The sequence below is a fragment of the Callospermophilus lateralis genome, chromosome 7, assembly GCF_048772815.1.
Source record: "Callospermophilus lateralis isolate mCalLat2 chromosome 7, mCalLat2.hap1, whole genome shotgun sequence".
NCBI lineage: Eukaryota > Metazoa > Chordata > Mammalia > Rodentia > Sciuridae > Callospermophilus > Callospermophilus lateralis.
Window position 1 is genome coordinate 59011780 of NC_135311.1, and position 25785 is coordinate 59037564.

The 25785-nt window shown below is 33.4% G+C and overlaps 1 protein-coding gene across 1 annotated transcript in view; it reads left to right on the forward strand.

Annotated features, from left to right (window-relative positions):
- The window catches only part of Dpyd (dihydropyrimidine dehydrogenase), a 798303-nt gene that overhangs the window by 298454 nt on the left and 474064 nt on the right, over positions 1-25785 (forward strand). Inside the window, exons 9-10 of the mRNA XM_076863439.1 lie at positions 14087-14194; positions 15876-16045. Of these exons, the coding sequence (XP_076719554.1) occupies positions 14087-14194; positions 15876-16045 (278 nt within the window). The remainder of the gene's footprint in view (positions 1-14086; positions 14195-15875; positions 16046-25785) is intronic.

A 25785-nucleotide genomic window follows, 5' to 3' on the forward strand; every position in this document is an offset into this window, starting at 1 on the left:
AGGAAAATAATGCTTTAATTATTACCCTTTCATCAAAATGAATTGATGATAGGTTTGTCATTGTAGATCCATGCTTTAAACAAATGAACAGTGCTTTGAAGATACTTTTACAAGATATCATTTAAGTTTAAGTAGGCATAGTTTACCCCAAATCATTTGAAAATGTAGTGTAGGTGGGATGATATGTGAATAATTACCTACTAATCTTTAAAGCATTTTTTTTTCTTTATTGTGAGTAAAAATACTGAATTAAGATTCAGAAAATTTAAGGCACTACAGATCATTGCATGACAAATTTTCAACTAGTTTAATGTTCCTTTTTCTCCCTAAGAATACAGATTACATGTTGCACTGATATATATTTTGTGGAATGGTGGAAGGAACCACTAGATTTAAGCATTTTAATAGGTTGAAATCTGACTTTGCCACTCATAAACTGTGAGATTTTAGAAAACTTATTTTGGTACTTGATCCTCAGTTTGCTTATCCAGAAATGGGCATAAAGATATCTATCCCATAGATTTTCAGTGGGGCTCAAATATACTAGAACTACTTTTTATGTAATCAAACACCATATACATGTAAATTATTAAAATATATATTATTACTGAACTTTATATCAGGTCAAACTTGTATTTGAGATGCTTACTGGTGAAAATACCTTCTAGATTCACTTTTCCTTTATAATCTGTAGAAAACACTGACAAAATAGCAAGTTCCTAAAATGAAAGATCAGAATAGAAATCACCTGTTCATAAACCTGGGTGGGGTGGGGGTGGGGGTAGGGGGGAGCTTGAATGCTCTGTTCATTACTTCAGCAAAGGCATTTGGGAAGTAATTTATTACTGCATGCTGACTTAAAATTGAGAGATTTTTATTGATAATGTCAAATGTATGCTGTATGTACTGTGGTTAGAGTGATTCAGGTACTTTTGAGTATAATTTAATTCCTGAATGAGTACATATTATGTACCTCATAAGGAATCTAACTAGTTTCCAAAGAGTAACCCAGGATCTCAATTTGATCTCCCTAATTTATTCACCATGCTGCTCACTACAAGCTTCTTTCCCTAAGCCTGGGAAAAGAGAAGAATATACTACTTGCCTGTGTAATGTGCTCCAACTTTTCCATTAATATTAATTATTTTTTTCATTTCTGTATAAATGTGTTATTATACAGAGTCTTCAAAACAGCTGAAGGCAGTAGATGCTAAAATCTTCATGTTACAGGTGAGAAAACCAGGGCACAGGGTGGTATGCTGCTACACAGCACATCATAAGGCTAGTAAGTGAGGGACTAAGCAAACCTACGTGTCGCCACCTTGACCTCCTAGTTTTCCTGTCTAGAAGACTTGACTTTAATTTTTAGAGGAGAAATAACACTTTCCTTTTTTGAAGTTTCAGTTTGATGCTTTCTTTAAAGGTATGAGAAAAGATGTTCTGATAGTTGTTTTTAATCAAACAGATATTATTCTTGCTAAGTTGTGTGTGTGTGTGTGTGTGTGTGTGTATCCTATTAGCCATCAGAATTTAATTATTGTGGAGTTGTCATTATTGACTAATTCTTATTTATAAGAAAATGCACTATTGGAAATATATTCTCCATTAACACAGATTCCAGGGAAGGTGTGTGACTTTTTCTCTCTGGTAAAACTATTTTTCCAAACTTTGGCTGATGTTCACACTAGTGTGCTTTCCGGTGTGGCTATCATTATAAGATTCCCCCTGTACAGTTCAATTTGCCTCATTTAAGTTGTTGTTCATAGTTACCAATGTAGTTGTTCCTAGGTATTCTTGGGGGATTGGGTCCAGGACACCCTGTAGACACTAAAGTCTATAATCTTATGTAAAACCCTCAAATAAACATAGCATTTTAATCTGCACACACCATCTCATACTCTTTAAATCATTTCTAGATTATACACAATACCTAATAAAATGTGAACATTATGTAAATACATTAAACAGCTGTATTATTGAGGGAATGATAATAAAAATGTCTTTAAATGTTCAATACAAAAGCAATTTAGAAAAAAAAATAATTTTTGTTCATGATTAGTTGAATCTACAGATACAGAAACCACAGACACAGAAGGCGGACTTGCTCTGTTTAAAAGTTAACTTCAACAAATCTGCTTTGGTTATATTATTTCTAAAATTGATTATAGGTTAGTAGTTATGTGGTATACTTAAAAATCAATAAATATGAGCCAGGTGTGGTGGGACATGCCTGTATTCCCAGTGATTTGGGAGGCTGAGTCAGGAGTATGGCAAGTTAGAGGCCAGCTTCAGCAACTTAGTGAGGTCCTAAGCAACTTAATGAGACCCTATTTCAGAGTAAAAAATAAAATTAAAAATGGACTGGGGCTTTAGTGCAGTGGTAAAGTGCCCCAGAGTTCAATCCCCAGTACTTAAAAAAAAATCAAGAAAGATGAAATCTAAAATCAAAAGTATTTCTTTAAACATCTCTTTCTTTATGATTTAGAGTATATGTTTTATGTACTAGCTACTTTTAAAAAATTGTTTCTAATTTTCTTCTTCAGACATGAAATTTTGAATAAATATTTTCTTCTCTTGGCCTCTTAACACTCTTTGCTACTCTTCTTTCTGATTAATCCCTATTCAATAAATCTGTTATGGTTTGGATGTGGTGTCCCCCAAAAGCTCACATGTAAGACAATGCAAGAAGGTTTGGAGGAGAAATGATTGGGTCATAGCCCTAACCCAATCAGTGGTGTGCTCCCTGATGGGATTAACTGAGTGGGAATTGGAGGCAGGTGGGGTGTGGCTGGAGGAAGATTTCATTGGGGACATGGCTATGGGCTATATATTTGTATCTGGTGAGTGGAGTCTCTTTCTGCTTCCTGATCACCATGTAAGCTGTTTCTCTATGCCACATTCTTACACCATGAGGTTCAGCCTCACCTGGAGCTCTGAGAAAGGATCCAGCCAATTATGGACTGAGATCTCTGAAACCATAAGCCCTCAAATAAACCTTTCTTCCTCTACAATTATTCTGGATGGTTCTTTTAGTCACAGCAGCAAAAAATCTGACTAAAACAATATCCATTTTAACTCCTCTTCCTCTTCCCTCCCTTAGCTTTGGTGTGGTTTCTTGAGCTCCATACATACAAAACAAAACAACAGTGTTCCCCTGGAATCTTCCCCTCTTCCATTATACTGAGCCACAGTCAAGCACGTCATTTGTGAAACTCACCAAAACAAAGAACTAAGACTCAGCTTTGACTTTGCCATCCCTTCTACTTTCTAAAATCACTGATGCCAACTCCTATTAAACTAACTCTGAAATATCATATGAATATGTTTTTATGCCTCTGTACTTCCACTGTTACTATCTTAGTATGAGCTGATTTTTCCCTATTAAAGTTACTGTAATAGGAGAAGAGAGAGAGAAAACATACCTCTGGACAGTATGGGGACACAGTTTCAAATGCTATCTGAAGTATTAAAATTTCATTCGAAATCAGCATTTCACACCTTAATATCTTGTTTTAACATAAACATCATAATTTAAATGACTTATCTTTTAGTGTAATTATTGCCCCAGGAAGGCAAGTTGTGCATATACTGGGGCTGTAGATACTCCTGCAATGCCATGCTAGTGGCCACTACTAATAATCCAGGCCAAGAAGTACAGTTTTCTTTGCTGCAGTCTGGCTGGGCACAAAATAACCGAGCCACCACACAGCCTTGTAGGTTCAAATAGCAACCTTTATTCCCGAACTCTCACTGGCATTCTACACACACTTCCTGGGAACACACTGCCTCCACCGGGCTCCGTGTGCTAATTCTCCCAGAACCCCCCCCACCCGCCAAGAACTCAAGGGAACTCCAAAGTAGCAGGTGCCTGAGGCAGCAGGATCCACCCTAATCCCCAGAGCCGCCCTAATCCTGGAGCAGGGTCACCTTTCAACCATTCTCTCTGGCAAAAATGCCAGGCTTCAATCTGACTAAACTGTGGCTCCCAACATTTCTTTCTTATCTGGATTTGCATCCCTTTACATGATCTACTCCTTCCATTCTCACTGATTGCACATCAGTTCTGTTCACTGCTGCTTATTCATCCTCGCTAAATATACAGCTGAATATCTTGTTTCCTGAAATGTCTCCTCAGTGTAAAACCCAAGCACCCTAGTGTGACTGGAATAGCCCTTTCTGGTCAGGGTTCTGCCCATCTATTAAGTTTCACATTTTTCTATTTCCCATTACCCCCTATCATCTCCTCTGTCTGTACCCTAATTCTAGTCAGTCTGAACTCATACTCCTTCATGCCTTGAACATGCTGGTCATTCTTCCCCTTTTTCTGCAACTATAGACTTTCATCTTTCAGGACTCAGCTTGAGTATTTGTATCTGGTCCAGGCTCAGTGCTCTTTGTAACAGCTCCTATAACACTCAGTACAGCCCTTTCTCCTAGCATGTATCTTACTCCATTCTACACGTTGATTCCATTCCATATTCCTTTCTCTATTATACTAGAATGGACATATTTATCCTATGTTCCAGAGCCTAACATGTTGTCTAGCATACACAGTAGGCACTCAATAAGTATTAATGGCCAAGTGGTTAAATAAACAGCTAAGATTTCTATTTCAAACTTATCTTAATCCTCTTTCTTAAAAAAAAAATCACAACAGGAATCCAAATCTAAAAGTTGAATGTGACAGACTATATTTTTGTTCCATAAAATGGAGCTATATAATTAATGATTTATCCATTGAATCTACCAAGTTTTATATGATCATTGCTAGGATTTAAGAAGATTTCAATTGGGGCCAAATTTTTAAAAGTGCCTGTTTTTAAGATTGTTGTTTTAAGTATCAAGGAAGAAAAAAATATCAAGGAAGACATAAATATGAAAGTTATAGAATTTTAAAATTTAATGTACATAAAATTAGTTTATTTATTAGGATTTTCCATATGTTAGTCATTGTGTTAAACAATAATCATATTATTGATATACATTATCTCAATTAATCTCCCCACAGGGTGGTTTTATAGACAAGGAAATTAAGAATTAAAGTTAAATAACTGGCTATTAAAGGTTACACAGCCAGATTTTGTGAAATAGTGATGGTAACATATTTATGTCTGATTGCTTCTCCTTATACTAGGCCTCTTATACTTTTGAATTCTGCATAAACTCCATTCATGGTATGCCATGATTGTCAGGTATTTATAAATACTTCACATTTTGACATTTACAACCACACTCTGTGCACTTGGAATGACACTTGGTCTGTTGTTAATGGATTTAGTCTTAGAGTTGGGGAATTGTTTGAGTCATGGGGCCTCAGAGAATGTAACAAAAAATCATGGGCCTCCTATGAACATGCACAAGAAAATTCATACTTTTTAGATTCTCTAAAAAGAAGAAGAATTCCATTTCTAGATAATTTACCTATGTTGTTAATGAGCAAACTAAAGTTCAAGAAAGTTAACCACAGTTTCTGGAATCATCGCCCACATGTGCCATCAAGAATGTCTTTTGGAAAAGCATTATCCTGTGGAATGCTATGAACTCCTACCAAAGTATTCTCATTTCAGGTCTCTTATATAACAATATGGTGAAGTGCATTTTGAATATATTTAATCATGGAAATAACAGTATTTTTCTTACGTATATTTCTCATAAAATCTCTTGAGATAAGTATTTTCTTGGAAAATTTATAAAATTACAGTAATGATTTAGAGTAAGAGAAAAGAAATTTGCACAGAAATTTATTATTTAAGGTATAAGAGAAAAATGGGTAATTGAAATGACACTAAGTGATGAATATCATCATAAGATAAAAGAATTGCAGGGTGGCATGACCAATATCTATACTCATGAATTATTTTCTACATATAAAATTGTTTCAACAGTACAGAGATACAATATGCTTACTTGCCCACCTATGAATTCTATGAGAATGTGAAGTTTTATTTTAAAGGTGAGGAAACTGAGGTTTCAGGTTTAATGTGTTGGGTTTGGATTTACAGCTATATAAGCAAGAGAGTCAGGAGTCCATTAGAAGAGGTCTCATTGCCTGGACAATCACATAGATTTAGAAAGCAAGTTCCAGCAGCTGAAAGTCACCAAGTTCATTTGACACCTGATCTTTATTTTACAGCCTGCCACTGGCTCCCTTCCTCAGGCTTACATTGTTTCCCCTTTGCAGAGTTCTGAAGGCCAGAGCATACTTTGGTAATTCAGAATGATTTTTAGCTTTCATTTCAGTTTTAGTACATCGCACCAACTATTGCATTGGGTTTCACCTTATTTTATTGCAGCACTATAGCAAAAATTAGTTTTGCTTTAAGGGAAACCATTTAAATACATTATCTAAATCCACATTATGTTAAAAATTATTACATAAAGTTTTTCATATAGAGAATACTTAAGTCTCACAATATTATTGCAGAACTCACTAGAACAGTTACAAATAAAGAGGGTACCAGTGCCTGTATTTAAGAATTCATTTGAATAAAAAATATAGAGGTACAATTTTAACAATATCTTTGTGAAAGTAACTAATACAATAGAACAAATGTGTGGTACATTTACTGGTGATTAACACATTAGTAATACTTTTGAGATTACATTTTTAAAGGGGTCTTCTTCCTTCTGCAGAATGTGTGTTTATGGTGGCAGCTTTAATGTTGCTTCCTGCTGTGTGGTTCAATAGAGTATGTTTTTAGGTGGTTGGTTGAGGGTTTTTTCCTTATGTATGTCGATGGAGATAAGTGTTTTAATTACTTTTTTAATGTCTGTGCTTTTGTATTTTTCTCCTCTCTTCCCTTTTATTTCCTGCTGTTGAGATTACTGCCTCATCTCCACAGCAGGTGGCTGTTGCAAATTTGTTTTCTTTGTAAGCCTGGTAGATTTATTTTGTAATATAACTGTTCCTTTTAGTATTTTATTATTAATGATTTCTTTACTTTGGAATATAGTATACTTACACAGTCCTAAATAGTAATTTCCTAGCACCATCTAAGAACTTCAGTCATTAAGAGAAAACCTTTGCCTGAGGCCTATTGTTTGCGTAGTTGCTTACCCTCACTTCACAATGTGGGGGTTAAAATTTAAGGAAATTGTTTTGTAGAAAAAAAACAAATGAGAGAGAAAGAGAGAGAAGGAAAGAAAAGAAGGGTAGGAAATAAAAGATAAAAGGCCCAGGAGACAAACCACACCTTAATAAATAACACCAAAAATCAAAGGACTAAGTGTAATTTTGTGGCAGATATCTAAATTACATTAATGTATCTATTCTAGGAAAGGGATTTTTAATAGACCTAATGTTTATGTTAAAATTAAATTTTAATTATTAAAATAACTATGCTAGTTATAAGAAAATTAGAATGCTACAAATGTATAAAGAAAAAAATACTTCATTTTTTATTTTTTCCCAAAGAGTTAGTTTATTTGATTATCTCATATGTTCTATAGATGAATCTAAAGTGAGATCAATCCTGAGTATAGAAATAATTTGTCAGAAAAGTAAAATAGACTCATATTCAATTTATTTCATATGTATCTGTACTTGTAAATACTTTGCTGTGTTATTATGTTTATATCTTTTTTACCTATATGTACAAAGTCACATTGTTATGATAGAATTTCTGTATATTTTCTACATGAAGTATGAAAGATAATTGAAATACATTTGTTCTTAACTTTATAAAAATAATCACCTTTGGCTATTTTATTCTCTGTTCCAGGGCTTTGTACATTTCTCTGCTTTTTAAAATATAATACAAAACCAAGTCTTTAGTTCAGCATCTGTAAGATTTTTTAAATTGTATAAGAAGCTCAGTACTCCACTTGATTCTGGACTTAATTATTGGTACATGTTTCTGTACAGAAATACCTTGTGTAATGGGAAAAATTATGGTTTGAAGTGGTAACTCCATTCATAATGTTTTTCTAAAAGTCTTTATCCTGTTATGCTCTAACCAATTGTGTGATATGCACAATTAATGTATGTGGCCACATTGAGAGAAAGAGACTAGCCAGAAGTTCCATGAAACAGATGTTTAATAGGGATTTGAAAAATCAATGAAATGAATATTATTGTGATGCATGGTGATCTAATTTCATATGTGTCATATTGAATCACTTCATTATTTTGAATTCAGTCTGAACACTCAGAACCATATTTACAATAGGGTGTCAGGGAGAAGACAAGTTTTATCGAAAAAGAAATCACAATACGGCAATATTGATCTGTTCTCTTTCTAAATCAATATATGGATCCTAGAATGATAACCCATATGGCACATTGTCATTTGGAAGAAAAATATAAATCCTTTAAGTCATATAAGTGTTTGATATGTGACTGTGAAAAATTTTGTATTCCTTCATGGAATTGTGGAATATGTATGCCCTTAAAAGGATTGTTGTACTTCCATGTTGTAATCCCAACTTGAGTTTGATATATGAATCTTTCCTAATATATGTATAAATATATGTTCATTTATTTATAATTTTACAGTTATATTTGAACAGCTTATACAGCCATCCGAATGGTTTGTTGTTAATTGCAATATTGTTTGTGTTTGCTTTGAGAAGCAATTAAGATCTTAGTAGAACAGAGGTCATTAGAGGCTAGGAAGGTTTAAGGGTAGGAACAGAGAGAAGTTGAATAGCAGATCCTAAAATATAACTAGGGGAATTGTTTCTCATGTTCTATGTCACAGTAGTATATGTATGGCCTACAATTTATTATACATTTAGAATAAGTAGAGGAGATGAGATGATGTTGAATATCCCCAATTGAAAGGATAGTACTTAATAATTTAAAAAAAGAAAAGAAAAAAGAAAGGATAATACTTGAAGAAACAGAAATGCCAGTTACACCAATTTGATCATTGGACATTGAATTCTGATACTTTATTCCATCAATAAATACAAATATTCTATGATTATTCAAAAAGAAAAAAAAAGAAAGTAAGATCTTGGGTCCAAGAATATTTTGAAATATGAAAAAAGTATGACATTTCCTATCAGCTATATTTTTCTGTTTTCATCTGGTCAACTTGAGAATAGTCATGTAATCTGTGGTGTTTTGTCTGTCTACTAAAATCTTACTGAACTTCTTCCCATGTGAAGAAGTATGGAGAACTGATGAGGCTGTGGAGAGCACTCAGTACTGGAGCACCAGCCATCTCTGTCAGCTGCAACCTTGTGCCAGAATCCTGAGGCAGTTTCTCAGTGGTCTGTGCTGTCTCCTCCTCTGTGGGATTTGTGAGGCAGTCTCCACAGACAGGTCTCTCTAATGACTGTCTTTCCCATGATGGCTTAGCTGTCATTCAAGTGGAAGCCTTTAAGAACAAGAGGCCACATAAATGCTTGCTCAATTCAATTAACACTGAATAAATGACCCAGTGAAATAATAGAAGCAGACATTATGGAATCTGAGTAATTCTTATACATGTCCTACCACAGCTATGAAGGCTAATCCTTAAAAGCTTATTCTTCCTTTATTCCTTCTAGATGATAACATGTAATAGAATATTTAATATCTTGTTAATGTTAATTGAAGTTCTGTAAAACTTGATGTGAGCACAAGAAAATAGTTTACTATGTGCAGTGCTGTTATTTATTCTGTAGTTGCTCCAGAGGGAGGTGCTTTGGAAACAAAGCAGGGATACATTTTTCAAAGAATATCAAATATTGAAAAATAACCAACAGATACCCAAGGGGAATGCACTTAAGAAGGAAAACATTTCAGAAAGGAGTTTTGCTAGAGAAAATAATCGCACACAAAAATGCAGCCAAGAGATGAAGCCAGTCTTTTTTCTACCACTAGACTGGAACCTGGTAGCAGACACAGTCTGTGCCTAACAGTGAAACTGAACACATGGATGAGGAATGATTAATTTGGATTTCACTAGTTTTGTAGAATCACATTATAACAAGTCTTAGTTACAACCATACATGAAGAGGTAACATTTTGAAGTTAAAACATAAGTTGTACAGCTATCTAGATCATCCAGATTAGAAATTGTTCTAGGGCCCTCAGCAAGGTTATTTAATTTCTATATGCCTCAATTTCCTCATATTTAAAATGGGGATCTGATGACATTAGTTGTGTTATAGAGGTATTTTGAGAATTCAAATGAGTTAGTGTGAATGAATTCTTACCTACCAGGCATGTGAAGTCGAGCTTATTGTTTACCAATGTTAAAGAAAACATTCTGTAATGCAAACAGGATTTTCTTTCCTTCTTTTTTTTTTTTTTTTTGGAGAGCTTGACAATTACCATTTCTCAGTAAGTCTTAAGAGGAGGTTCCTTTGTATAAGTACATGCTGAAACACCAAAAACTTCAGTAACTATTCTAAGAGAATAAAAATTCTACCTAGCCTTCTTGAAAGACAAAGAACACCACACATTTATAGTGTGAGCTGTTTTGTTTGTGAAATCGTTGTCAATTCTTCTTTATTCACAAACTCACTTCTTCCCACTGAAGGGTGAATTAAAAAGTCATTTAAGTGTCATTTTGAAATCATTCTAGTATAGACATATACCTTATTTATTAATATGCCACCTACTCTCAGGGAAGTCTATGTTTGATAGATGGGTATTTGTAAGTTTCATTATCTTTCACATTTCACTTCAGGTTGCTTCATTTTTCTTGCTTTATAGAACTTTATTTAAATTTACTAAGGTTTAAAACTTTACTTTGATTTAAGCTTTATTGTTTTCTTGTCATGGGATGTGACATTTTAAAAATTGATAAACTACAGAATAAATAAAGCTACCTTACTAGCTAATGATTATTTAGCATTCCTTGTGTTCAGGTCTCAATTATTTATATTTACATATACTTATATACATATTTATAAGTGTGTACACATATATATATCAGAAATTAAATATGTATGAATTGTACTTATACACACATATGCATATATATTTCTCTTTAAATCTCACATCTGTGACAGAATTATAATGATTATATTTGGAAATTTTGAAAGTATAATTATAAAATTAATATCTCCTTATAGATAATAATTCATTTATGAAAGTACATGAAGTAGTAGGAGAGGGAAGAGATTAAGGAACTCAAGTTTAGCATTCTCTGGAAAAACAGAGACAGTAGGATTGACGGATGGATGGATAGATGAATGGATAGATAGACATGACTTCTTTTAGAGAATTGTCTAATGGAATTATGAGAGATTAAAAACTCAAAACTCTGTGGTAAGCCACAAAACTGCGTACTCTTATATAGGAGCTGATGTTACAGTCTTGAAACAGAATTCATTTCTCAGGGAAATCTCAGTTTTATTTTTAAGCCTTTTTGACTGATTAGACAAGGCCCTCCTAGTTATAGAGATAATATTTCATTAAAGTTGATGGACTATAGATTTTAAACATATCTAAAAAAGCCTCCATAGCAACAGCTAGATTACTATTTGATTGAGTAACTGAGTACTACAGCTTTGTCAGACTGACAAAACTAACTCCACAGGAGAGCAGGCAAATGGGAGAGGAAGGTTGCATTCCAAAGTTTGTCTGGTGACAGAGACACTGCTCCTGATTACCCCACAGTATCATAGATAGTCGTTCACTAAAGTTTCCATGAGGAGAGCTTCCAATGTAGTGTCCTAGGGTACAAAGAATGACCTCTTACGAAGGTGGGAGGGAAGGGTTCCATATCATTTAGGACTCTTTGAGTGAGAGAAACGTGGTGTGTGGCTAAGCAGGCTGCAGGGGTAACTTAACCATAATGAGCCTGTCCAGTTACTGGCTCATTTTTCCTCCATTAAATCAACATCCATAGGTCAGAAACATCTAACCAGTGTCCTTTTAATCATTCATGGTTAGAATCTGACCCAGTAAATGTTAAATCCATTATAGTGACAAATGCACGATAGAGTGAAATTAACAGGAAACTCAGGAGTACTTCTCAGGGTCTTGATACAAGTGAAAAAAAAATACATTTGATCAATGCATTTTTCTTGGGAAATAATCACTACGTGAGAGAAAAAAATTCATTTTCTGGTTCCAGTGATATATTTAATGAGGACATATTGCAGTTCTCCAGATAACAGTTATTTTGGAGGTGGGTGTAGAAAATAATTACAGATGTAATGTTCCCTCTCTGCTGTAACTGTGACTAGTTGTGTGTGTGAGATGCCACTTACATTCTCTGTGCCTTATTTTTGATCTTCCTTGTAGGTTTTTGCTTATCACATCATCTTGAAATTGTATAGCACTTGAGGTTATTTTTCTTTTTCCTTGGTACTTTTACATGAAGTGTATAGAAAGTCTGTCATCTCGAGGTGGGAGATTTAGATACTCACATCTTAACACGTAGCATATGTACATGTTGGCTTGACTAATCAAGTGTAGCTTTTGACTAATCAAGTATAGCATAAGCTATATTCATGTTTTAATAACTTTCGAGAGAAATGATTTTGTCATTAGTGAGTCTTCAAGTACATATTCCACTATTTTTTAACTCTCTTCCACCCAGGTTTTCAAAAATAATGATATCCATCACTACACCTTTGATTAATAATGTGTGTGTTTCCAGTAGACCTAAGGAATATCTCTTTATGTTGGAAAATGAAGAAAGTATTTTCCCACTTCTGTAACATGGAGTGATTGTGGTGATATTTGCATTGTTTATATTTTGAAAGCAATTTGAGTCTGCTATCATTTGATTTTAAAAATTTTAGTAACGTATGTATTTGACAAATGCATGCTGTAGAAAACTCATAAAATAAAGAAATTAAAAAATTGAATTCCATAATTCCATCATCATAAGTAATCACTATTCAGATTACATAGTTTATACATGTGTTTTTTACAAAATTTGAATTATAGTGTATACAGTTTTCTCTTCTGATTTTTTTAATATATATATTTTTGTTGTTGATAGGCCTTTATTTCACTCATTTATTTATATGTGGTGCTGAGAATTGAACCTAGTGCCCCACAAATGCTAAGCAATCACTCTGCTACTGATTCACAACCCCAGCCTCTCTGTTTCAGTGATATATTCTGAACCATAATATGTATCATATTTTCAAATATTCATATTAATAATGGTCTCATGTGTTGTTGACTTTCTTTTTAAAAATAAAACTTATCTACTCATTAAGTTGAAATTCTAATATTCTCTCATCTCATTTTCTTTTTTAATTGATTCTTTTTATATATTAAACCATATTTACATATAATTATGTTTTCTTAGAATATATTTGAAATTATTTTCTAGAAAATGAATACCAATGTATATTCATACCAAAAGAGTATGAGAAGTTCTCTTTGCACCCTTAGTGTAAAGTTTAATTTTTGAAAATCTTTTACTTTTTATTAAGGAAATCATAGCTGCTTTTAATATTTATATTTCTTTAATGCCTAATAGAATTAATATTTTCATTGCTTAAGATCTGTTTATGTATTTGTCCTCTCAATTTCATCATACTTTATATATTTGGTAGAAAGTTAATGTGTTGTTAATAATGAAAAACTTTTTATGAATGTCAATGATATTTTATTTGTTAACATACTTTTTATTTAATCATTTGCCTTTTAATTTTTTTATAAAATTTTTGAAATGCAGGTAGGAATGACTGAATTTTTATGGTTAAAATACATATTATTCTTTTGGGCTTTTTTTCTTCCAATTATTTCTTAGTATGATCTAATTTATTTAGGAATTATATAAATATGTATGCATGGTTTTATTTAGCTTTTGTTATGTATTTTCAAAACACTTAGTACTTTGATATATCTTAAACTCATTTTGATTTATGACATGAGAAATTATCATAAACGGACTTTCCCAATACTATAGATAATATGTATATGTGTACATATACCAACACAGTATCCATTGGTATATGCACATAGGTAAATTAAATTAATGTTTTGTTTTATATTAAAGCTATAATCTAGGGTCCATTAGATTGTGTTATGCACATTTTTATGTTGATTTGTTTATGAACTTTTTTCTCTAAGAACAACATCATTTCAATGATGATAGTCTTTTTCTTTCTTTTAATATTTCTTTTAATATATAGTTGCAAAAGGCACTGCTAATGGTATTTTATAAACTTTATTAATTAGGTTTGCCAGAACCCAATAAAGACCACATCTTCGAAGGCCTTACACAGGACCAGGGGTTTTACACATCCAAAGACTTTTTGCCTCTTGTAGCCAAAGGCAGTAAACCAGGTATGACATATTTTCTATTATTCTTGACATTGTCTGTATTGTTTTAAGTATCATAAATTTATATTGAATCTGAGCTTGGTAGAAAATTGTTTAGGTCTCAGATAGACCCTTGAATATATAGTACTTGCATAAAGTTTAAAATTAAAGCCTGATACTATTGTGTGCCAGAATAATCTATTTTTCCATTCTTTCAGGAAAACACTAAAATAAGGACTTTTTGTTGTATGATGTATACCTCTAAATTGCATCACAAAAATTATTCAAAGTGAAAAGGCCTTAACAAACATTGAAAGATATGGAGAGAGCTTTAGTTGGGGGACTTTTTAAAAATAGGATGTATCTTAACATCTATGAAAGTAGAAGTGTCAAAGCCTCTTCTTGAACTTTTAGAATTTTACAAAGTTAAAGCTAAACACTTTGACAGACTCCCTTTCCCTTCACAGATTCTAAGAACAGCTTGAGCTGAGACCATGCTTTGCTTTGGCTCCACTATACTTATTGTCTTGGTGATAAAAAGCTGAAGCATTTTCTCCAGAACCACATGATCTCAATCCGTTAAACATATATTTGAAGAAGTCTGAGCAACAGACTTCTGAGCTGTTCCTTCATCTAATTACTTGTGGAAATGATAGGAACTTGTACCTTTCTCTCAACTTTTAAAAAGGCAAGAAACTTCTATATTAAATAATTATGGGGAAGTTTACAGATGTGCCCCATCTCCACTTTCTTCCTCCTCTAAAGAACTGTATGCTTGCGTGTCTGCAACCCCTTCATAGTAGGATCAGAGTGCACCAAGCATATACTTGAGAATTACCTACTGCCAATTGTCTAATCCCAAACACAAAGTCTTCCAAACACAATGATTGTACTTATTGAGATTACAGGCTTATTCTATCTGTAGTGCCATTTCAAAAATTATAGTAATTTATCTATCATCAATTTTATTTAATCTGATAATATGGTGATAGCCAATTGAGAACACCTGAACATTTCTTTTTTATAAGTATCTTTATATGGATATCAAATCTTTATACACATGCTCTGGAGAAATGGACATTTAGTCTTATTTCTTTTAGTTTTACAGACAAAACCAGACAAAAGCAGTAATGGGGGATAGTTTTATTTTAGCTATTTCAATAAAATATTTCTCAGAAACTCTTCAGTTACATAAAGGACTCTTATTCAACATGTTAATCTTAAAAGATATTAAATGTACTCTATAGCAGAGCGCTAGGTTAGAAATTGTATAAGATAATATATAAAGTAATTTAACGAAATGCTAAAAATTATTAACCCAAATCACAAGGATCATTTTTTTTTTCTTCAAGCAGGAAATTTTTAATGCAAAGCTAAAAAATATTTATCAGGAATCTGATAAAGAGAGTTTTAATTGATTCATTACAGTTTATTATGACCTGAACTCTTCAAAATGTATTGTTGCAGTCCTTCTAGAAGGAAAAAAAGGAGCTAAAGGTACTGACTATGAAATTACACATATGAGCATATTTTTAAAATGAGAATAAAACTGTCTTTCAATGAAGCAGAATAATTTGATAGTGACACTCCATCGTGGAAAACTGCAAGATGCAATTTTACACTGCTTTGAGTACAAGTATCTTTTGAGCTGTCATGCAGAAATGGTTTCTCTACTTGAAAATGGGGTTTTCCTTTCATCATTCAGGAATGTGCGCCTGTCACTCTCCATTGCCATCGATACAGGGAGCCGTGATTGTACTCGGAGCTGGAGACACTGCCTTTGACTGTGCAACATCCGCTTTACGTTGTGGAGCCCGCCGCGTGTTCATCGTCTTCAGAAAAGGCTTTGTTAATATAAGAGCTGTCCCGGAGGAGGTAAAATGGAACCATCAGGAAATATGGCGTTGTAATCCAGCAGATTTTTGGAAATGAAAACGTTAATATGCACTCCTCCAATCTCAATAATTAGACTGGTCCTGCTTTTTCTATTCAGGCATTCCAAAGGAAATGGATAATACTGATTTGGATAAAATGAGAAATTTATATTTGTCACCATGCAAGTGCTTCTTTTTATCAATGTTAATATCCTTGTAACATATTCTATTTACCTAGTAACAGTGAAATGTGCTAAGTCTTTCACATCCTGAAAAATATTTTTTTATCATAATGTGTATGGATATTAGAAGAATGCAGTAATTAGAAATATTTGGGACTTTCCAAAAGCTAGATTTACAAGCTTCATTCAAATATACACACATGCACATGTACACACACACGCACGCACACACACACACACATACACACACACACACATACACACACACACACACATACACACCTTCGTCAGCTCATTCTGCTGTGAAGCAAACAGAATGAGATTTCTGTGTATTTTTTTTAAATGGCTCTAATGTGAGCACTATTCATTTAATAGTTAACTTTCAAAAAATGACATATATTTAAAATCACTTCATTCTGACAGGTGACTGGTGACTAGTCTTGGGTGAGGCATCAGCCTGTTACATGTACTGTGCTCCTCTCAAATTTTAATGATATTAGAGAAAGATAATGCTTTGTAAAGGATATTAGTTCTGAGAACAAGAACCAAATGTATTTATAGAAAGATAAATTACTCATTTTATTCAAATCAGTTATGAATTTGATTTGCTTTAGAATGCCTGAACATGCTTGGAGTTTCTATACTAGGCAAGAATTATAACCATAGTCAATAGGTGATTTGTCACATGTAGATTAATCACATTACAAAATGATCTCACTAAATTATCAGAGTCACCACTGGTTCATAGTTGGGTTTTATTTTATTTTATTGATTTTATTTTTATTTTTTTAAATACATGACCATGGCATGCATTACAATTCTTATTACACATATAGAGCACGATTTTTCATCTTTGTTTATAAAGTATGTTCATGCCAATTCATTTCTTTATACATGTACTTTTTGCATTACAATTCTTATTACACATATATACCACAATTTTTCATATCTCTGTTTGTATATACAGTATGTTGACACCCAATTTATGTCTTCATACGTATACTTTGGATAATGATGTGTTTAAATGCCACTTTTCTTCTTTGTTTTTCCCCCATCTAATCTACCCTTTACACTTAAAAAAAATCAAACATGGTCTCCTGATCATAGGAACTTTTTATAGTAAACTCTTAGTCATTAAATAGTATAGTCTTGTCATTTACAAATAAGAAAACAGCTACCATTAAATTAAGGAATTTTCCACAGTTAAAAGAGGACAGGAGGACAAGAGCTAATCTTATTCATCTCTATGCATACCACAGGATCTGGCAAATAATAACTGTGAAATATGTTTCAAGCTAAATATTTTGAATCTTGTTCATCTGATTCCTATATCAGGAAAGTTCTCATTACCAAAGGCTTACCCTTGAGGGTCTGAAGTGGAAGATAAACCTGAATGGCAAAACTTACTTCATACTATGTATCATCATCATCTATGAGCAAGGGAAACTAGAAATTAAAGGTGGCTATGTCTTCCAACTAAAGTAAAAACAGAAAAAAATGATCAGATAATTACTTAAGAGTGTAGATATGGTTAATTATTTATTCATTTATTAATTCTATACTGATTGTCCACCTATTTTATACTAGGCATTATTCTAGACAATTTTAATGTAGCAGTAAATAAATCAGATAGAATCTCATGCCATCATGGAATAGGTTCTTGGTGAGGAAAGAAAACCAATAACTGAATAAATGAACTATCACCTCAATAGTATATTGTAAGGTAATTGTTTTATGGAAGAACTATTAATATGGGAATATAAGGTTGTGTTTGTGTATTAGGGTGAGAGCGGTAGTAGAAGAGAAGGCAGGATTTACCATCGTATGCAGGTTGACCTGAAAGTCCTCTCTGATGAGAAGATTTTTGGGTGTAGAAAGTAGGGGAGTTGAGGAAGTTGCATTCAAGAGAAACTTGCCAGGCCTACCTAAATGCATTCACTCTAGATTGAAGAAGTCTCTTGGACATCTGGGAAGAAGAAAGTCAGTGTAAGAAGGGGTGGTATGGGGCATATTGAGTGAGGTCCTGTAGGCACTTATCAGGCCATTTTAGCTTTCACCCTCTGGGAAAGAGGAAAACATGGGATTGTTTTGAGCAGTCAGTCACCAAGATCTGTTAAGTTTTAAAATTAACGTTCTATACAGTTCTACTCTGGGGTGGGGAGGCGGTGGCAGTCAGAAGCAAAGAGGCTGGTCAGTAGCTAATAAATAAGTAGGCAATTAGTCAATGTGACCAGCTTGAGGGAAGGAAAGAGTGAGAATCTAGATGTAGCTCAGTGGAGGCCAGAGCTGAGTGGGCTGAGTACTGAAATGCTGAGTACTGAAGTAGCAGTGGGTCCTTGGGATCACAGATCACAAGCCTGCAGTAGAGCTTTTGTAGAACTCAGTTTGATCTGGAGCTTAATGAAAGCCAAAAGAACAAATCTGGGAGTATTTCTTTATGATTAGCTTACAGAAAATCACATTTTCTACATGTTTTTAAAACCACTTGACCTTGATCTCCAAGAGAGTAAGATTTATGATCATCTCTTTTGGTCACCCATATCTCCTTCTTTGCCTACCACAAGTAGGGCTCCACAGAAAGGGTACAAGAAATGATTGTGGATTCCTGGAGGGAATCTGTACCCAAGGTTTCTAGTATCAGCCATGCAGGTTGGATGAATGCCATACCAGTAGGCAGGCCCTTGAGAATTTATCTAGTAATTTGATGCAAAATTTCTCAATGTGAGATTACTAAATAATTTAGTGTATGCCAGGATTTTAAGGTTGGGTCACTTGCCAGTATGATACATTTTTTAGGATTGTAGACTTCTGGTATTTGTAGAAGTTCCAGGTTTAATTCATCATGGCCATTTCTTGATTTTGTATACATTCAAAGAAGGATGAAGATATTGCAGTAGTTGCTTCCACTCTGAATCTAGGAAGTCAGAAGAATGGAACTCAAGGTTAACATATCTGCTTCAAGACATGAATTTTGAAAGACTGTATCCTAGATCGCATTTTAACCAACATAAAGAATGTAATATTGGACCCACCCAATTTCTTTGTAGTTCTCCAATTTATCTTCTGTTTTCCATTCCAACTCATGCATATTTCAACCATATTAGGATATTTTACATTTAATGAGGAGCAGGGACATTTGGAGTTCATATATATATATATATATATATATATATATATATATATATATATATATATATATATATATGATTTAACTATCTTGGCCTCCTGAGTAAAATTTGGAAGTAAAATATTTTGTTCATTATTAAATTGCCTCACCATTAGGCAAGTCATCATGTATATGTCCAAAACTAATTTCTCATCATTCGAAGCTGAATTTCTCATTCATTGAGAGAGGGCAATACAGAACAATATATTTTTTTTCATCTTCTAGAGACAATTGTGAATTATTACAGAGGCTAGTTATATTGAACATGGAATAATTTGAGATTATATATATTACCAATATTATTGGATACACAGTTTTTTTAATCTTCAAAACTAGGTAGCACTACTCAGTAGATTCTGCAATGATAAACACATCCAATTTCTCTAATGCAGAAGTTCTCAAATTTAGTGTGCACTAAAATCACCTGGAGAGCTTGCTAAGCACAGATTGCCAGACCTTACTTCTAGAGTTCTGATTCAGTGGGTCTGGGGTGGGCCTGAGAATTTGCATTTTTAACTAGTTTCCTGATGATGCTGATGCTGCTGGTCCACTGCTCTAATGTATCATCCATTTAGTTCCCAGTTGTCTAATCAGAGCCATAAGCAGTACGCTGTATGGATGCACTTTCCATCTTAGTTAAGAAAGCATTAATGCTAAAGGATATAGGTTTGATGAAACGAAGAGAGGGAGGCATCATCAGCATATTGATGTAATTCTGATTCCAAATGTCTTTCAGGTTCCCTTGTGGCCTCACACACATACTAAATAGGATGCTACTGACAAACTAGCGCTTCTCAGCCGTGGGTCCTTAGGGAAACCAGCCAATCACTCAGCACTATCCTCTAAGAAGATGAGGAAAAATCTGTTAATAATTCCCTCCAGTACTTTCTGCAAGCTTAAATAGGTGAGATTAAATTTCACAGGATAACAGAATCCCCCAAAATGCTGGTATTAAAAGCTGTTGACAGATCAGATAAAACTGCAAGAATGCTTTAGGCGGTTGGGAATCCCTAAAAGGAGGCATGAAGGTCAGGACCCAACAGACCTGCTTGAGTTGATAAATTCAAAGGCTAAGGTTGGAGAAGGACTTTGTAGGTCTTGTTAATTATTACTGAGAAGGATATGGTACAAAATTAGTCTTAATATCATGCCCGCGCGCAAACAATATTTCAAGAATCTATTGTACATATGTTCAATTTCCAAACAGCAGCAACATTTAATAGAGCCTTATGTCTGCTATATTGTCATGGAGTCTCTATAGTATTCCTTAGGATCTCTTAGATTCCCCCTGTTTGTTTGTCAAGGTATTAACTGGTTTAACTTTGATGTACCCGTTTCCCATCTTTTCACTACTCAGAGGGTCAAGTGTCTTGATAATTCGTGCTACTTTATCATTACAGTAATATGAATAATCATACTGGATTGTTTGCTGTCACAATTTTTTTTCTTTATTTGTTTGTGTAACTCTAAAATAATACATTTCTATATGAAAACTTGCCTTTTCACTGAATCCTTCTGATACAATCCAGCAGGCCTCATAATGGATCACTCTTGTGGCATGACTTGCAGGCCTCCTATCAGAAAGATTTAATATCAAATGACCATGCTAAAGCTTTATAAGTTTTATTCTCGGGGCTGGGGATGTGGCTCAAGTGGTAGCGCGCTTGCCTGGCATGCGTGCGGCCCGGGTTCGATCCTCAGCACCACATACAAACAAAGATGTTGTGCCCGCCAAAAAAACTAAAAAATAAGTATTAAAAAATTCTCTCTCTCTCTCTCTCTCTCTCTCTCTCTCTCTCTATCACTCTCTCTTTAAAAAAAAAACAAAAAGTTTTATTCTCTATATCTTGTTAGCTAAACATGCATTTTTCTGCAAATAACTGATATTTCCTAGTTTTTATTCAATAACAAGAAATATGAAACTGGGACTATTTTTAGAAAATGACCTCTTAAAACCGAAAAATTTAATTTCACTTTGTAAGGGTGTTGATTACAACAGCTTTTCAGCATTTGGCACCTGCACATCATTTGAGTGGCTCTTCTTCATGGAAAGTGATCAGAGAGATATTAGCATGGTTGGCTATCTGTGAGTAAGCTAAAAACAAACAAATAAATACATACGAACTCCTCTAGGTAAACAAAGTTTATTAATAATGTTGGGAACTCCCTGGTACTAAGATAGTAAGTACATCTTTCATATTTTTGATGACAGGAGAATGACATACCAAGACAATGTGTATTTACCTTCATGAAAATTATAAAAATTCAATGTAGTGTTAGGCTCGGTGGTACATGCCTGTAATCCCAGAAGCTCAGGAGGCTGAGGAATGAGGATCAGAATTAAAAACCAGCCTCCACAAAAGTGAGGTGCTATGCAATTCAGTGAGACCCTGTTGCTAAATAAAATACAAAATAGGGCTGGGGATGAGGCTCAATGGTTGAGTGTCTTTGAGTTCAATCCTAGTTACCCTCCCCTCAATTTAATATGGTATGAAAAATTAGTGTGAAATAGTCAAAAACAAACTAACTAAAAGTTGAAGCACTTAGTTCAAGGTTATGTATTCTAGTCTGAGTATGGTCATCTATAAAATTAGTGTTGTAAATATATCAGTGTTTCTTCCATTCCCCAAGTTTTATATTTCAGTATTTAAAGATGTGAGTGATATAGAATTTGGACAAGAAGGCTCTCTCTCTTCATGGAATGACAACTCTATATTGAAAGTTTTTGCAGTATCTATAAATATCACACTAGAAACAAGTTTCAATTAATGTATCCCAATTAGTTGGTGAGTTAAAATCTATCATATTCAAGATATGGATATACCAAAGAAACTGACAGATGACGTTGTCAGAATTCTAGACTATCTATGATAATTCAGATGGGGCATGCTGCAACTAAGTCAGAAGCCAGATAAATCTTGTGCTCATTCAAGGTTATGTATTTTAAAAGTTATTAAAGCTATTTTCAAAATTCTGTGGGATTGTTTTATGCTTACTAGGAATATCTGTATAGCTGGAAACTTTATACCTTTTAAAAATGTTTTCAAATCTCATTTCACATATATGTATATACTGTGTGTATATATATATATATATACACACACACACACACATATAAATATATACACATATCTGTATGCATGTGTGTATTTGTGTGTATATATGTCAAGCCTATCTAACAATAATGTTTGTTATTGTATTAACTTCTTTGTGAAAATTAGAATTCCTCTTTCTTCTGCTTTCTAATGTCTTCTTTTCTGATTAATAAATAAAAATATTAAAATGTAATTTTAGACCTTATTAAGTATACATCAGTTAAAATATACCATTCAAATGACAAAAATAAAACCATACATAAATTATCAAAAAAGAACTTATCATTCTATTTAAAAATTATTTTTCAGTGATGGATTTATTCATTATGGGTCTGCCCAAATGTCATTTTCTTTTTGAATACTTCCTTAATTCCCTCACAAATTAGTTTTTCCCTCCTTTGTGCTTTGTGGCTCTTTATGCTTCTTGCTAGTATAGAACTTATCTCATAAGGTAACTATTATTTTTTATTCATCCCTTAAGTTAAATTGCAGTCTTCATCCATGCATGGGTTCTTTCCACTTGGCATCTGACTTAAAATATCAAACAGTCTTGAGTTCAGTGCAGCAGATCAGTGACACATGTTGATTAAACCAATATATTAAGGGCATCAAAATTCTCTTTGGAAGACTTTAAGTGAATATTAAATATGGAAACTACATAGCATGTATGTATCTCAAATTATCAATTCCTTTTACATAAATAATTATTTTTAAAATTGAATTGTGAAAATCACTAGTTTCTCATGATATGATGTCAAACTAATATTAAAAGCACATTAAAAATAATTATCCTTGGTTCCAGTCTCTTAAAAGATAACTGAAGATAGGGAAAACAAAGAAAAAGAAAATATGACCAAGCAATAAATTAAAAAGTAAGAATTAATAAAAAAAAAAAGGTATAAAATCAGAGTGGTTTCAGACATTGAAGAAGACAGGATCCTGATTTGAAGAGAATTCACTGGTGTTTCACCAGTGAAAAAGATATTTTGAAAACACCAAGATATGTAGGACATAATTCTATAAGATATTTCAGTAGCAGCCAGGAATTCTTGACTTCAGCACAATCTAAGATGAGGAGTAATAAGAGCTAGTCAGGTTTAAGAAAATGTCATCAATTATAAATTAATGATGTTTTAAAATATTTCATTTTCTTTGAAGAGATTTATTTTATGATAGCTGTGCAAAGGCATTCTAAACCTCTCAAGTAGGCCTAGCTTTGCATTTCTGGGGTTTACCACTCAAACAGTGACACAATAAAACTGATAAGGACTACTTTTATCCAATGTGTAGTAGAACTCACATTTGGAGAAATGTTTAGGTTCAAGATTCTTCCATTTTGAAGAGTTTGAAGTGAAAACATATCATGAATCTAGCCACTTAGTCCATAGCAGTTACTAAAAGAAGGAACCTCCACTTGTGATTTTAGCAAACTTTTTGCATAGTTAAAATAATTATTGCAATTTTGCTTGTATTGTCCACAGATTAGTAAATAAGTCAAATCTTTCTGTATCCTATCACTGTGAATCTATGTGCCAAAATTATAAAATATTTAAAAAACTGCTTAGTAAATTAAGGAAGATGAGATCTTTATAGGTGGACAGAATTTGGTACCTTTCCTTCATCTTCCTTTTGGAGAAATAAGATAACTAGAAGATTGGATTGTGAAATCAAACTCATGAATTAGAGAAAGAATTTGTATCAAGCTTTTTAAAAAATTTTAAGATTACAAATAAATGCAAGGTGTCAGGCAAAAGAAGAGAGGAAATGCGGGCTCACCAATGGGGATTTGCTCTACCCCAGATTAACATGTCATTCATAAATAATGTGAGTAGCTTCATCCACAAAAGAGCTGCTTCAGTTATGAAGCATCCAGTTTACATTCAGTTATATCCTTCTGTGACTCCATACAGAGCTTCAACCCATTGTTTTCCATTCTGTTTGCCTCAGCAGTCCTGACCTAGCAGGTATACCCTACCAAAAGCATTCCACAAGTAAAGAGGACTTTCCCTCTTGCAAATGTCAATAGTTTCCCAATAGCATGTTTACAATGGTTAACCAAGTCACTTTCATGTTTGAGCTAATCTCTTTTACCTCATCTACATACTTTTCTTCTCCAAAGGAAAGATTAGATTTCATACCAGAACTTTGTTGTTAACTAATTCTTTCCCAGAGATTAATTCCTATGTATCCTTCAAGATTAGCTTCACAGTTAGCTTATATTGTACCTTATCTAGGCTGCCCTTTCTTGACCTGTAATACTAGTGTGAATTTTTTTATGTGCCATTACAGTACAGTACGTGTGCTCAAGATAAAGATTCTTACTTGACTATACTTTACTAAGGTCCCTGAACCTTCTCTAAGACCCACCTCTGCACTTCCTTGTAAAATCCAGTTTTAGCTAAGACCTATGCTAAATCAGTTTAGCAAGAAACCTTTATCCTTGATATCTGTCTACCCTTGATATACCTTAGTTGAGAGTTTAAGTGCAAACACAGCATGAGCAAGTAGGAATTTAGCTACAGAGAGGCTAGTGGACAAAAAACAGATTCTTTCTAAAGACAGGATGAGGAGATCAGACATCACCTCAGGTATCCTAGGAAATGAGGAACCAGATTAGGTACTGAGGGTGATCATATATTGAGAGTAGAGGATTTTCGCTAAACTGACTTGACAGGTTTTGTAAGAAATCTTGGAAGTGTACAAATGAACCTAGGAAAAGGTTTAGGAATTTATTGAAATTTTTGGTCAAGCAAGTAATTTCTTAAAGAAACATTTCAGTTTATTTAAATTGTTAAGCAGAATGAGAAATCTAATTTTTAGCTAGTACCAGAGAATGGATTTAACTGGTGCTTAAGAAAACAGATTCTACATAGGATCCCCAGAGACAGAAAAGGGGCAAAGCCCTAATATAAGCAAATAAAACTCCTGTTTCAAATAATTCAAAAATTGATTTACACTACACATTCCTTTTTTTAATAGTTAGAAAATGCAGATTTAACAAAAGTAGCCATATTCTATATACAATACCAAATATAACTATGCAAATACAATAAACTGTCAGTCTGTTACCCACAGTCCCACTGTTTAGCTCTCAAACCTTAAGTCCCTGAACTGAATAAAGATTAAAAAGGGTTAAAAGTTTTAAAAAGCTATTGCCACATTCCAGAAAAAAGGATGCAACCTGTACATTAACCTAACAACAATAGATTTAATCTAAAACTTTTCAAAAAAGCTGTAACATCATTGCATTATTTTTTAGTGGAAAATTAGGGATTATTTGGCAATATTGTCAAGCAAA